The sequence below is a fragment of the Pinus tabuliformis genome, chromosome 2_2, assembly GCF_031772625.1.
Source record: "Pinus tabuliformis cultivar Carrire ecotype Pingquan chromosome 2_2, CPIR1, whole genome shotgun sequence".
NCBI lineage: Eukaryota > Viridiplantae > Streptophyta > Pinopsida > Pinales > Pinaceae > Pinus > Pinus tabuliformis.
The window spans coordinates 352,160,380-352,176,134 of record NC_142300.1 but is presented as its reverse complement, the minus strand read 5'-3'; the positions used below and the strand labels follow the sequence as shown (position 1 = coordinate 352,176,134).

The following is a 15,755-nucleotide window of genomic DNA, read 5'->3' as shown; positions in this document are numbered from 1 at the left end:
TAAAAGATAATCAATGGTTGAGATAATTTCTGGATCAATCTATGTGAGTTTCTAGATGATTCACACCTTTCTCAATTAATACTGATTAATTAACCAATTTTCCTAAGTTTAGACTTGGGAAACATTTAAAAATAGGCTAATAATCTAATTGAGACACTTCTAGGTGGAATTTCTAGAAACGATTTATGGGTTATGGAGAACTTGTGTTTTAGCCTCTCCATAAAGTTTTGAGACTAGAACACCTCCAACGCTACAAAAATTAAAAGAATGGACAAAATTGCAGGAGTTCAAAATCTGTTTTGACTAGCACTTTGACCAGCATTGACTTTTGGTGATTGGGCATGTTTTGACTTGATTTGACTTGGGTTTTTGCATTGTCTTGGAGGACCAAATTATTTGGCACAAAAATCGAGAAGTTTTGGGCATTTTCACTGTGGTTGACTTCAGATCTGCAACTAGGGTTTTAGAAACCTTTGACTTTGTCTTTGAACAAGTTCGAAGGAGAATTTTGGGACTGTTTTTACAACACTTTGACTAGCTTGGAAGGCCACATTCTTTGACTGCTGACCGAGCTCCATTGAAGGACTGTTGACCGTTGACTATTTGCTATTGCTACTGCTGTCGTTGACTTTGGCCAGAGTTGACTATTGGCTCATCTTTTGGATCTTGGTTGGTTGTTTTGTTGGATAAGTCGAAAGCTCGACTTTGACTCTTGTTGATGAATTTGGAACATTGTACTCTCTGCTGAACATTTTATGACAATCTGATAAGAAGAATTTGAAAGGGTTTCCACATTGTGGGTTTTTCCTTGGTCTTTGACCAAATCCTTGTGTCCCTTATTGTTCTTGATTGCCTCTTACAGTTCATTGTGTTTACTGTTCTATCTACAATTGCTATTGATCATTAGAAGATAAAATTGTTTTGGTAGATTGCTAATTGAAGTTAAGAATTGGGCTAACGTGATTGTAACAACATAGAACAATGGAAATTTAACAAAATTCATTTCTTAAGCTGTATAGGAATCATGCTTATTTTGCAAGCTAACTTTACTTCTATATGAAATGTGATTTAGAATAAGCACTATGATACTAGATATGCCTATGGTGGGATTGGTAAACACCATATCATGTATTGGATACAAATACTATCTTGATATAGGGATGATATATACCTAGATTTGGAAACAAGGTATCTAGATTCAGATATTGCCAAGGGACACTAAAAAGTATCATACTGTCATCAGCTATTGAAAAAGATTAAGTTTCTAAAAACAGAAACTGCTAAAAATAGCAGAATCAATAATCTAAAATTGCGCATTTGACTATCCTCATCCACCTGTGCATCCTCCAAATTCTGAATTTCAGTCCGATTAGGAGGGAAAATCTACTAAAAATAGATCCCTAGAAGTCGACATTGAAAACCTGCTATTAATAGCACAACATGTGCTGCCTTTTTGGAATATTGATTTGTTGAAAATCCTGAAACATTCATACATTAAAACTTTGGAACAATGTCGAGGTAAAATACAACTTTGCAACAAAGTATGCATATGGTCAAGGTACTCACAAACTGTTGATGCCAAAGGGTGAACATTGTAATGTTGAGTCGACCCCATGTAATATTCACAAACATATGTTGGAACATAACACCATAATTTGTAGGTGCAATTCTAGTGCTAAAACCTCCTATGAAATCCATAGAGATGTTTTCCTGTGGTTGATTGGGAACTAGTAATGGCATGTACAACCCAAGTTTCTAGTTACTTAGTTTGCTAGTGCTACAAAGAACACTTCCTTGTATGTACTTACAAACTCGTTTTCCATCTTTGGCCAATACACATAGCTCTATAGATTTTCCACGGTCCTTTGAACTCCAAAATTCCTAACAATTCTTGAAGCATGAGCTTCTCTGATCAATAGAATCATTCTCTCTTGTGGTATGCACAACTTGCCTAATTTGTAAAGCTGCCCACTTTGAAGATGATATTATTCTTCTAAATCAACCAATGTTCCCTAGGTCACTTGTTGAAAGACATCTCCCAAATCCACATCCTTCACGTAGTCCTCTCCCAAAACTTCATGATTGTGGGGTGCAAGCTACATTAACATCCTTAGAGTTGTAATTTTCTGCAAGGGTGGTCTAGACAACATATATGCAATTTTGCTTGTAATTTCTTTCTTGTACTTGTTAAATCTCCTAATGTCAGCGTAGATTTATTTTCTCGCAACAATTATTTATTCCGATCAATACTGTACCAATGTGGAAAAAGTCGAAGTCGGGATTAATTCGGAAAGGGTCCAAAAGTTGAAAAACTCGTTAAAGTCGGGAGTTTTTTGAAAAGGTCGGCAAAAAGTCAGCAAAATTAAAGAACACAAAAATATTATTTTATTTTTTATTTTTTATTTTTTTTAACATCTAGAGTATCCACAACATCAAATAAATGCATTTCAACACAAACATGTAAAGAAAGCTAATATATAATATGTATATGAAGTCTAGTGCTACATCACATATCAAAATAGTGAATCAACTCCTGAATCTTGAGTCTTGTTTGAGTCTCAACTCTCAAGACAGCAGACTTTTTAGGTCGACTCCCGATAAAATCGGGCATATAACGAATAAATCGAGATTTTTTCGTTTCTGAAAAAGGCTGCAAAAAATCGGAGGATTAAATCGTTTTGTTGAAAAAATCGCAATTTTAGGATTTAATCCCGATTTTTTGCAGACTTTTTCCACAATAACCAAATAAATTCTGAATTGTTAAAATTTAAAATCATTGGTATTTTAACATACAAAAATTTATATGCAACGGAAATAAAATCAGAGAGAGATCAATCACACATTACAACAGATAAACATTCACAGTAATTTTCCTTCATTAATCTCAAGAAAATCAGGGTTTTGACCCGTAGACAAATTACAAGGAAATATCCATTGACTAGAACTTAAAACTCAACCCCACTTGATGAATTTAGCCCATTGGAAATTACCCTCTGAAGAAATTTGGCCTGGAGAATTTTAGCTCACCTCTTTCTTGATTTATGGTAGCATCGGATGTGCTCTAAGTCTCAAAATTTGCAGGGAGGCTTAGACGCATGCATTCTCCAATATTAAGAAATTGTTTTGGGAAATTCCACCCGAAATCAGTTTTATTAAAATATTTAATTATTTTTAATGGGTGCCTAAGTCTAAACTTAGGAAATTAAAATAATTAAAGGGTATTAATCTAACTGTGGGTGAAACTTCTAGAAGAAAATGAGGATCAAGCCAAAATGATATGAGCCATTGATTAGGATCTAATTTGGGCTGTTGGTTCTCAACAGAAGGATTATAAGAGGAGGCTTGAGGGGCATTTGGAAATCACATCGAGTGGAGATCAAAATATCGAATATCTAAAGCAAAACAATTGCTGGAGAAAAAATTGAAGTGATCTTTGGTAGTGAGAGGCAGGGATAGTTCCGGTTGGAGATTTCTCCTGATCCAAGAATACTCAATAGAAAAGGCAAAGAGAGATCCAGCAGAGGCAACGCAAAGCCAATGAGGCTGACGCATGGCCATGCAGAGGCAATGGAGAAGCCCATAGGGAATTCATAAATTTGTTGGAGAATCGATTTTCAGAGCTAGAAGCCGGGGTGTGTGACTAGGAGGGAAGAAGTCGAAGTCTCAGAGGCAAATCGATCAGCCGGGAGGAGTGACGCAGACCCCAGTAGCTGTGACGTCGGGCCTTTGCAGGGCCTACGCAGCGATTGCGTAGAGACTGTGTAGAGGCACCCAGGGGCTTGCCATTCAGTGGCTGGATTAGCTAAGATTTCCAGTGATAGTGTGAGGTAATCTCACTCATCTCTCTGCTAGTAACATTCTCTATAGTGGATAGCCAACATGACATCTAGAGATTGTATTAAGAAAAACCACTGCATAATAATAAAACCCTCAGCTGCTGCACCATTTTTCCGACATTGGGTTTTCCGGAGATGTTTGTCCAAAAATAACTGTGTAGATGTGTGTGATTTTTATTTTTCTCTTGTGCTGTATTTAGTTTTCGTACCTTTATTTGGTGTAGGCTGCAGTCTATGTATTTCAATATTTGTCATAGAAAACTGCAAGTAACTTGTTCAATTAATTTAACAAGTACGTGACATATAATTAGTTTGCTACAGTAGGAATCACGTAAGATTTTTCAGATTCTCACCAAAAACTTGGCCCTGCGTCTTATCGTCGAACAACCTCTGCCCCTTGGGAAATTCTCCCTTGGAAAATTGGCCTTTCCAACAATTAACCTCCTTCCCGCTTTAGTGATTTGGCCATGCAATTTCCAACAATTCAACCTCTTGGAAACGCTCTCGAATTGACTTGCACTCTTCCTCCTCTGCCCTACAGTCTAGTTGAGCCTCTCGCTCTAGACAAAATTTCTTTCTCCACTTGTTGTGTCTTCACCTCTGCCTTATGCTTATTTTATAATCTTCATCAAGCCCAAATCCCTAACATTAATCTTCCTTCTAGAAGATCTAGAAGATCAATGGTTGAGATCATTTTGTTGAAAAATGTATAACTAGGTTCGGTCTCCACAAGTATGAAATGTACTCTTGTAAATATGAAATGAAAAAGAAGTTATTTAAAAATTGGAGCATGGGTTTCATGCTGAAGTTCTTTTATTTGATAGGTCAAGCACCCATTGAGTGCTTCTAGGGTTTGTCCTAGCTATAAGAGTTATTGTCATATATTGAAGACCGTATGGGCACATTGTAAATTGTAAAGAAATTTATTTTGTCTTTAAAATGTCAAAATACCTCCAAGATCAAGTCGGACTAATGAGTTGTCAAGTCGGCCTACATGAAGAGTCACGTCCACCTTTGAAGAAACCTATGTATAAAGGAACTCGTCCTCCATTTGGATAACTCACTCACTTATCTCTTATGCGAAAAAAAGCAAAAGAAGAAGAAGTCGAAGAAGGAAGTACGAAGAAGAGGAAGTCGAAGTGTTTCTGGGCCTTATCTATCTCCCTTGTGAAGATCGAAGTTAGGGTTTTTGTGTTGGGATCATTTGTGGTTCGATCTTGGAAGAAGAAAAGAAGGGAAGGCAAGCGAAGGTCTCTTAGGGTATCTTGTTAGCCCTAAGACTCAAGACAAGACAAGTGAAGTCAAGAGGGAGGCTATTAGAGGAAGATCAAAGTCTCCAAGAGAAGTGTTAAATTTAGGCAACAATGGTATGTTCTATGCTTTAGAGCAATTTTACTTCAATTTCTTTATCAGCCCAAAATCAATTTCAGTTTAGCAATCACATAAACATGTAAGTAAAATGCTGATAGAACATAAACATAAATCGTAGAGGACAAGCCAAGACAAGAGGACTGAAGATGTGGCACTAGCCAGGGACAAACACCAATGTGGGGAAACCCTTGATGAAATCTTCTGTTAGTCTTCAATATTTCAGTAGAGAGAGGTAGTACAATTTACAAATTCTGATAATTTATAACAGCAACAAAAGAGCCCTAAACAGAAAAGTCAATGCTGGTCAACAGGGCAGATTTGACCCTCAAAGATTCGGTCAACTTTAGTTAACTTCGGCCTCCAAACAAGATGAAACAACCCTCAAAACAATCAAATTCTACCCAGTCAAAGTCTGGTCAAACAGTCAACCTGATGTCAGCCCTAACCATAGTCAACGCTTGTCAAAACTCCTCGATTTTCATGCCCAAAATTGCGGCCTTCTTACACAGAGATTCCTCACCCAAACCAAAGTCAAAACAGGTCAACGCATCAAGTCAACACAGTCAAACAACCTCTCAGTAGCTCGGTCAACGTTGGTCAACGCAACAAACAAAAACCCTAGTTCACACGTGTGGAGAGAGAGAAGACTGCCTCGGATAGTGTGCCCAATCACAAGAGGAGAGAGATATGTGTGATGAGATGATGGTGAAAATGACTTGAGGTCTCCTTTTTATATGCAACGTTGAGGATGAATTGGGGACTTGTGTGCCTGTTTTGCTTGTTGGCCAACCTTGACAATTTGTCCATAATATAAATAAATTCATATCTTCATTTGCATATGTAAGAATCGGATGATCTTTAGATCAATCCTACACCTCTCTGAGAGAGGAATCTAATAAAAATATCAACTGTCATAAATAAGATGACCCATGTGGAGTTTGGCCCTAGTTGCCAATTTTAACACTCGCTCTCAACTAGGGAGAACTCCACCTGCTAATCCATCTGACAATCTTTACCATCTTTGTCATCCATGCACTGCTTTGCTAAACTATGAAGAAGAAGAAGTGATTGAGAATGTATCATACCATTCTCTACTGACCCGAAGTCAGTCCCAATCAAAAGAGAGTGTCTCATACCACTCTTACTGACCCGAAGTCAGTTCCCATTGATCCCAGATCAATATCGGACATCCTAGCATAGGGAGTATGGTAGTTCACGATGTGTTCATTGGTAGTACTATGGTCCGTATCCTCATTTCCCTACCCCTTGGCCAGATGAGAGGTACTTCTCATGAGTTCCAGACTGCATGGGTAAGATGTCTCGCCAGGAGAAGGATGAACCACTTGTCCTGCTCACATGTTGCAAAGGGGTATCACAAGGGAAGGATGAACCACTCACCCTGTAGTTGTACAAAACAAGCCACTAGGGGAAGGCTGAACCACTCACCCTATGGTTGCTCACCACTCCAAGAAGTACCCCAAGCGGCCCGGAGCTCCTAGAGCTCAATGCCCATCTCATACAGGAACCTCATAATAGCGTCTCTCCACAACTACAAGTCGTTCTCGGTAGGCCAAGAATTTGACCTTCCCCAGGGGCTTTGTTAGAATATCGACGACCTGCTGATCAGTCCCAATGTGAGGGAGCCTTATTACTCCTCGTTGTACCATATCCCGGATAAAGTGGTACCTGATATCTATATGCTTGGAGCGATCATGAAACACGAGATTCTCTAATAATCGTATCCCACTTTGATTGTCGTAAAAGATCAGGGTGGGATCCAACACATGTCCAAACAACTCACTGAAGAGGTTTCTCAACCAGACAGCTTCACAGGAGGCCATACTAGCAGCTATGTATTCGGCCTTGATGGTGCTCAAGGCAACCGATTTCTACTTCTTGCTCATCCAGGATATCGAAGTAGAACCCAAAGAAAAACAACATCCAGATGTGCTCTTGCAATCCACCCTACTACCAGCGCAATCAACATCAGAATAACCATGCAGCCTCACATTTCCAACAGTGTATCTCAGTCCATGAGTGATTGTGTCCCGAAGATATCTCAGAAGATTCTTGGCGGCAATCCAATGTATATGATGAGGCTCAATCATGTATTGGCTCAATGTGTTAACTGCAAAACATATGTCCGGACAGCAGTTCACCAAGAACATCAGTGCTCCTATGAGTTGACGATACTCAAAAGCATTTCCCAATTCAGGTCCAACAACACTACCACATAAATTCTTAAAGTTAAGTTCCATCAGAGTAGTCACAGGCTTGCAGTCCACCATCCCAAATCTTTCCAATATCTTCACAACATATTTTCCTTGAGAGAGGAAAATTTCTCCTAGCTTTTGCTAGACCTCCAACCCGAGGAAATAGTGCATCGGTCCTAGGTCCTTCATCTCAAAATTTAGAAGCCAACTCCCTCTTACATTTGTGAATGAGAGGGTTTGCACCTGTCAGAAAGAGGTCATCGATGTAAAGTACCAGAATGAGAGGTTTATCATTTTCAACCTTAAAGTAAAGGCTCGGATCGACTTCACTTCTAGTGAATCCCAGCTTCATCAGATAGCTATCGATCCTTCATGCCAAGCTTGGGGTGCTTGCTTTAATCCATAGAGAGCTTTCTTCAACCCGCATACATGAGATTCCTTATCATGAACTTCAAACCCCTCGGGTTGTTCCACATAGACTTCCTCTTTGATTGAACCATGCAAAACGACGGTCTTGACATCCATTTGATGTAGGGTCCATCCTTGCGAGGCAGCAAGAGCTATGATCGAGCGGATGGTGGTGTATCAGGCAACAAGTGCAAATATTTCATCATAATCTACACCTTCCTTTTGAGAGAAGCCTCGAGAAACAAAGCGAGCCTTGAACTTTTATGCACTTCCATAAGCTCTATGCTTGATTTTGTAGAGCCACTCAGAAGTGACAACTGATTTGTCCCGGGTCTAGAGACCACATCCTAGACATCATTTTTCATAATTGACTCGTATTCTTCATTGATAGCATCCTTCCATACTTGTTGCTTCACAACTTCTTCGAATGATGAAGGCTCATTTTCAATGATAGTGCTCATGGCGGTCAAATATCCTCAGTACATGTTTGACTTCTTGCTTTCACGGAAAGTCCCCCTTGGTGCAATGTGCCTCTCAGCATCTTCAAGAGTCTTCCTAAGCCATGAGGGTCTCCTCTTGGAGGAGGAAGGCTCATGAGGGAGTGGATCAATAGGATCCATAGGTTCATCAACATTAGGGATCGTTTCGTCCTCTTTTTCACCCTAATTTCTTGTGTCAGCTTTTGTCCTTCCTTAGGATTGGAAGGTTGTTGATCTTCCTAAGGGCCATATCTTCGTCGAAGGTGACATCATGACTTGTCTCAACTTCCTTTTGACCAACCACATAAATTCTATATCCCTTAGAATTTTCACTATAGCCCACATAGATTCCTTTCTTCCCAGATGCACCCAATTTGCTTCTTTTCTCTTTCAACACATGAAAATATACGGGGCTTCCAAAAATTCTAAAATGAGAGACATCGGGTTTCTTACCAGTGAACATTTCTTCAGGAGTCTTGGTGTCCAATGCTTGATGAGGTCGTCGATTTTGAACATACATGGCGGTATTTGCAGCTTCACCCTGTAGAAACTTCGGAAGGCCTTATTCATGAAGCATGGCACGAACAACTTGTATAATAGAGCGATTCTTCCTTTCAGCGACACCATTATGCTCGGGAGTGTATGGCATTGTAGTCTCCCTCCTAATGCCAACTTCTCTGCAATAATCTTGGAATTCATTGGATTCATACTCGGTCCCATTATCAGTCCTCAATATCTTGATTTTCTTCCTGGATTGGTTTTCGATCAAGGCTTTGAAATGTCAGAACCAGGGGAACACTTCATCCTTCTTCTTCAAGAAGTAGATCAAAGTCTGCGAGAATAATCATCCACAATGGTGAGATAATATAAGTATCCTCCCAAGGAGTTTACGAGCATCATACCAGATATGTCAGAGTGGATCAATTGCAATATGTATGTGGTCTTGCTATTACTTGAGGGGAATGGTCCCCTTGTAAGTTTTCCTTCGGCACATCTCGGACATACACCTTCATGCTCTACTTTGAACTCGGGCATACCTGTCACCATCTGTCTCACATCGGGTAGGGCCTTATAATGAAGATGGGCAAACCTCTGGTGCCATAGTTCAGATTGTAGAGATATGTCGCAAGACATGCCTCCCAATGGACTTCCTCCAACTTGATACAAACTGTCAACCTTGAACCCAAGAGTAAAAGAAATTTCCAAACCCCTGCCTTTCCATCGATAAAAGCCACCTTGAATCCTTTATCTTCCATTGCTGAAATGGACTTCATGTTCTTCTTGAGATTGGGTACATATAGTACTTCTTGCAAATGAATAGTGTTACCTTGATTCAATTGAAGGGTAACATTCCCTACACCCTTCACGGGATAGGCGGCATCGTCTCCAAGGATGGGCGACATCGTCTCCAAGGATGATCTCCAAGTTTGTCTCTTTTTCTATCAGATTAGAGAGGGCTTCCTTGTATCTGGTGAAGTGCCTTGAGGCACCACTATGAATCAACCAATTTCCCAAAGTGTACGGAGGAGAGGCAGTGGAGAGGGACGATATAAGATAATACTCTTTTTGCTTATTGTTAACAACATTGGATTCATCATACCTGGAGTTCCTTGATTTCTTGGAGGGTCGACCATTTCCTTGATGTCTCACATTACTTTTTCCTTTGCCATTGGACTTGCCATTCCTTTGATCGTTGTTGTTGTTGTTGAATTTGCTCCTAGAGTTGTTATGATAGTCATCATCTCGAGGTGTATGTTTTTTATTAGGACACTCCCTTGCATAGTGGCCAAACTTATTTCAAACAAAGCACCTGGCCTTTGTTTCTCCCTTAGATCTAGGCTTTCTATGGAAATGACCTATAGACCCTGCATTATTTCTCCTTTTGGCACGAGCAGAGAATGCAGTGGGGTTGCTTCTATTAGAAGGCATTTCTTGCTCCACCATTCTTGCTTCTTCTTGAATGCATCTCGGTATCAATTCTTCAAGCCCTAGAATTCAATCATTGTTGAGTATAGTGGTTCTAAATACATACCACTCAGGTGGGAGTCCTCCAAGGGTGGTGACAGTAAGTTCCCTGTCAGGAATGACTTCTTGAACCGAGAGTAGATCATTCTTGATCTCAGTAATCCTCAAGAAATAGGATTGAATATCCTCGTCCTTGCCCTTCTTAATATCCTTCAACTTATTTTTGAGAAAGATAATTTGATTAGCATTACTAACCTTGAACATGTCGACCAACCTGTTGTATATCTCCTTGGAGGTCTTCAATTCAGAGATGTAGGCCACCAGATGCTTGTCAATGGAATCCCTAATAATCTTCTTTGCTTTGACTTTAGCCTTATTGTACTTCCTTGCCCTTCTTAATATCCTTCAACTTATTTTTGAGAAAGAGAATTTGATTAGCATTACTAACCTTGAACATGTCGACCAACCTGTTGTATATCTCCTTGGAGGTCTTCAATTTAGAGATGTAGGCCACCAGATGCTTGTCAATGGAATCCCTAATAATCTTCTTCGCTTTGACTTTAGCCTTATTGTACTTGGCCTTCGCAGCAGTTGGTGCATTTGAAGGAGGCTCGGGGATTTTACCCTGCACATAATCCATCACTTCCTTCTCTTCCAAGGTCAAATCAAGAGACGTCTTTCATCCATGATAGTCAAATTTATCATGGAACTTGTCTTCAGCCAGGAAGTAGGATGAGGGACCCTTTGAGTCTTTTGCCCTTGCCCAACTGTCTTTGGTAATTGCTCTTTCACTCTTGCTTGGGCTTTGTCTTCACCTTAGCTCTGATACCATGTTAAATTTAGGCAACAATGGTATGGTCTATGCTTTAGAGCAATTTTACTTCAATTTCTTTATGAGCCCAATATCAATTTTAGTTTAGCAATCGCATAAACTTGTAAGTAAAACGCTGATAGAACATAAACATAAACAGTAGAAGGTAGGCCAAGACAAGAGGACATAAGATGTGGCACCAACTAGGGACAAACCCCAATGTGGGGAAACCCTTGATCAAGTCTTCTTTTAGTCTTCAATAGTTCAGTAGAGAGATAGTACAATTTACAAATTTTGATAATTTATAACAACAACAAAAGAGCCCTAACCAGAAAAGTCAACACTGGTCAACAGGGCAGATTTGACTGTCAAAGATTCATTCAACTTTAGTCAACTTCGGCCTCCAAACAACAAGATGAAACAACCCTCAAAACAGTGGAATTTTGCCTAGTCAAAGTCTGGTCAAACAATCAACTTGCATCAGCTCTAACCACAGTCAACGCTGGTCAAAACTCCTCAATTTTCATGCCCAGAATTGCGTCTTGCTTAGACAGAGATTCCTCACCCAAACCGAAGTCAAAACAGGTCAACACATTAAGTCAACGCAGTCAAACAACCTCCCAGCAGCTCGGTCAACGCAACAAACATAAACCCTAGTTCACACGTGTGGAGAGAGAGAAGATTGCCTCGGATAGTGTGCCCAATCAAAAGAGGAGAGAGAGATATGTGTGATGAGATGATGGTGAAAATGATTTGAGGTCTCCTTTTTATATGCAACATTGAGGATGAATTGGGGTCTTGTGTGCCTGTTTTGCTTGCTGGCTGACCTTGACAATTTGTCCATAATATAAATAAATTCATATCTTCATTTGCACATGTTAGAATCGGATGATCTTTAGATCAATCCTACACCTCTATGAGAGAGGAATCTAATAAAAATATCAATTTTCATAAATAAGATGACCCATGTGGAGTTTAGCCCTAGTTGCCAATTTTAACAAGAAGCAACAACAATTGTAGCAATTGCTGGGGAGTAGAATTTCAGATCTACTGGGAGGTTGAAGATATTGCAGCAGGAGGCCCTGGTAGACTTGATCTTGGAGGGTATTTGTTTGAGTCTTTAGGTCATGGTATTTGTCAATTGAAATTTGAAAGATCTATAAGAAGAGGAGATTTATGGGTTTTCCCTTCAAGAGGAGCAGTTTTGGCCCTGGCTTGCAGCCTATATACTATGTCACTGTTCTTACTGTTTTGGTAGCTGTTTGATGTATTGTACATTGGAGTAATAATGAACAAAGCTAATAAGTAAAAAGATAACACAAACAATTATCAAGTTAAGAGAATTAACATATTCATTGCCCTATTGAATTCTCAACATGATATGAGAGCTTTGGTTCTTTAAGGGCATCATGAAGATCTCCTCTACAGTAAAGAAGGTCATTAAAAAATTGCAAGCCACCTCAAGAAAGGTATCAAGGAAGCATGGAGTTTCTTATTCTCTTCAAAGAAGGCATCAATCAAAGAAGGGGATGAAGGTCTCTTCTCAGCTGTCTTTGGTACATTCTAAGATGAAGACATCCGGGTAATTAATAGTGGTGCATCTAGGCACATGACTGGCCACTCAAACCGATTGAAGACCTTATCAAAAGGAAAATCCGCTTACTTTGTGGAACTTGGAGACAACAAAAGCTATCCTGTAAAGGGCATTGGATCAACTTCCATGGAACTCGAAGATGGAAGCAACATCCACCTCAACAACATTCTATTTGTTCCAGGTTTGCATAAAAAATTACTTTCTATTTCAAGTTTAGAAGACAAAGGAGATAGAGTAGTATTCATTGATGGAAAAGTAGTTGTTTGGGGAAAAGACTCAAGCATAGATCAAGCTGAAGTTATTGGTATCCGAGAAGGAAGGCTTTACAGATTAATATCTCTTGTAAACCAAGCCCTAGTTCACACTGAGATTAGTCCATGTGAAATTTGGCATCGAAGGTTTGGTCATCTACATTTCAAAATACTTCCAACTTTAAGTTCCATAGTAGATGGAATCCCAAATCTAAAGGAAGATCATGAAGGTGTCTGCAAGGGATGTGCATTGGGCAAGAATACCAAGAGACCATTTGGAAGCAGTGCTTCGCATTCGAAAGAAATATTGGATCTCATTCACTCTGATGCGTGTGGCCCTATGACTCCAAAATCACTTGGAGGCCATCTATACTATGTCACATTCATATATGATCATTCAAGAAAGACCTGGGTTTACTTAATGAAAACCAAGGATGAAGTATTTACAAAATTTCAAGAATTCAAGGCTGAAGTGGAAAACTTTACAAAAAGAAGAATCAAGATACTAAGATCTGATAATGGAGGAGAATATACATCTAAAGAGATTATAACATTCTATAAGGAGTCTGGGATTAAGAGGGAGCTGATAGTCCCATACAATCCCGAACAAAATGGAGTTTTAGAAAGAAAAGATCTATCGAAGAAAGTGTAAAAGCAATGTTACACGATCAAGATCTACCCAAGTTTCTGTGGGGAGAGGCAACAATGACAATGGTCTACATTCAGAATCGATGTCCTCACAGATCTCTACACAACAAGACTCCGTAAGAAGTGTTCACTTGAAAGAAGCTGTCTGTAGATCATCTCCGGATCTTTGGGTGTTCTATGTATATTCATATACCAAAGGGCAAAAGAAAGAAGCTGGATCCTTCCAGTATGAAAGGCATATTTTTTGGGTATAGTAACTCATCAAAAGCTTATAGAATCTATATGAAATATGGACATCACATTGAAGTTAGTAGTGATGTCATATGTGATGAGAGTATAAGATTCAAGAAGTTAAAAGACCTTTCTATAGATTCTAATGATGAAGAACTTCCGATATATGAGGAGGAAGTTGACAAGGAACGAGAAGAATCGTACCATGAAGAAGAAGGGCCTAGTGAACCTGTTCAACCTGTGGTCATTCCAGAAACAAGGAAAAGACCTAATTGGTTGAAATCCACACTACTTGATTCAGAAGGTCATGGGGCAGTGCAAGGATAATATGGAGAAAGTAAGAGACCCAAGAAATATTTTGGGTATGCTGCATACATGACAAAATTAATAGAAGCAAAACCATCCACCTTTGAAGAGACTGTAGAACATCGAGAATGGAAGGATGTCATGAATGAAGAGTATCAATCTATTATGAAGAATGGAGTCTGGGAGATCGTACCTAGGCCTGAAGACAAATCTGTGGTTACTTACAAATGGATCTATAAGATCAAGCATGCAGCTAATGGAAGTATAGAAAAGTATAAAGCAAGAGACGGTTTCTCTCAACTTGAAGGCATCGACTATGAAGAGACATTTGCTCCAACAACAAGATATGCAACTAATCGATCATTAGTCTCTCTGACAACATCAATGGGATGGAACATCCACCAAAAGGATGTCAAGACTGTGTTTCTGAATGGTACCATAGATGAAGAAGTCTATATAGAACAACCCTTGGGATTTGAAGTCAAAGATAGGAAGGCATATATTTGCAGATTAAAGAAAACATTATATGGCCTCAAGCGAGCACCAAGGGCATGGTATGCTAGAATGGATGCATACCTACAAAGAATAGGCTTCACAAAAAGTTTTGTTGACTCAAACCTTTATATTAAGGTTGTAAATAATGAACTTGTAATTATTCTTCTGTATGTAGATAATTTTCTCTTGACAGGTGTAGAAGGGCGAATTGAAGAATGTAAGAAGCAATTGGTAGAATTTGACATGAAGGATCTTGGGCTGATGCATTACTATTTGGGACTAGAAGTTTGGCAAGGACCGAATGAAATCTATTTGGGTCAAGAAAATTATGTGTTAAAATTGGAAACTAGGGCCAAACCCCATGTGGGTCATCTTATTTATGGCAACTGATATTTTTCTTGGATTCCTCTCATCGAGAGGTGTAGGATTGATCTAAAGATCATCCGATTCCGATAAGTATTCATGGAGATATGAATTTATTTGTGTTGTGCGACAATTTGTCAAGGTCGGCCAGTAACTAAACTGCCCCCACTTGTGCTCCACGTTTTAGTAAAGGTACAAGTGCCTTGCAAGTCATTTGTACACACAACTCTCTTGAGATTTCTTCTTCTCCACTTGTTTTGGGTTTTAGTGGAAAGATGAATCTCTAAGGGAAAAACGCAGTTTTAGAGGATGATGCCCTAGCCGCAAAGGGTGGTCTAGTTGCAGTCCAAGAGAGGAGATCTGGCCGCAGTAAAGAGGCCCCTTCATAGCCTAAACCATGCTCCTATACACTACCCTAACCTACCCAAATACGCTGCCTAAAGGATGCCCTGATTTGCTGTCATGAGGAAGCCTTAAATGTGCCCGACTGCAGATCTAAGGAAGGGTTACAACTGATGCAAAATGTGCCCTCGCCATAGGTATCATCACAACAAAAGAGACTTCTATACATAGCTAAATGCAGACCTAAAACGCAGTCATCTTAGCTAGCTGTTGGGCCGAGCTTGGGGGCTAAACGCATGATGATTGTGACATGTTTTAGGGACCGAATGCCGTTGTGCTAGGCCGCAGGTCATAGCACCACAACTGGGCTTGCGTAGGGCAGCAAAGGGATGTCATATGCCCTAAGGCAACAACACAGCTGGGGAGGGGTTCTATTAAGGTA

At 39.6% G+C, this 15,755-nt stretch overlaps 1 protein-coding gene across 1 annotated transcript in view; it reads left to right on the top strand.

Moving 5' to 3' along the window:
• LOC149192704 (uncharacterized) overlaps nucleotides 1–14,134 on the top strand; it is a 153,403-nt gene extending 139,269 nt beyond the window's left edge. Inside the window, exon 7 of the mRNA XM_089407059.1 lies at nucleotides 13,884–14,134. Within this exon, the coding sequence (XP_089263185.1) occupies nucleotides 13,884–14,134 (251 nt within the window). The remainder of the gene's footprint in view (nucleotides 1–13,883) is intronic.
• Nucleotides 14,135–15,755: the final 1,621 nt, after the last annotated feature.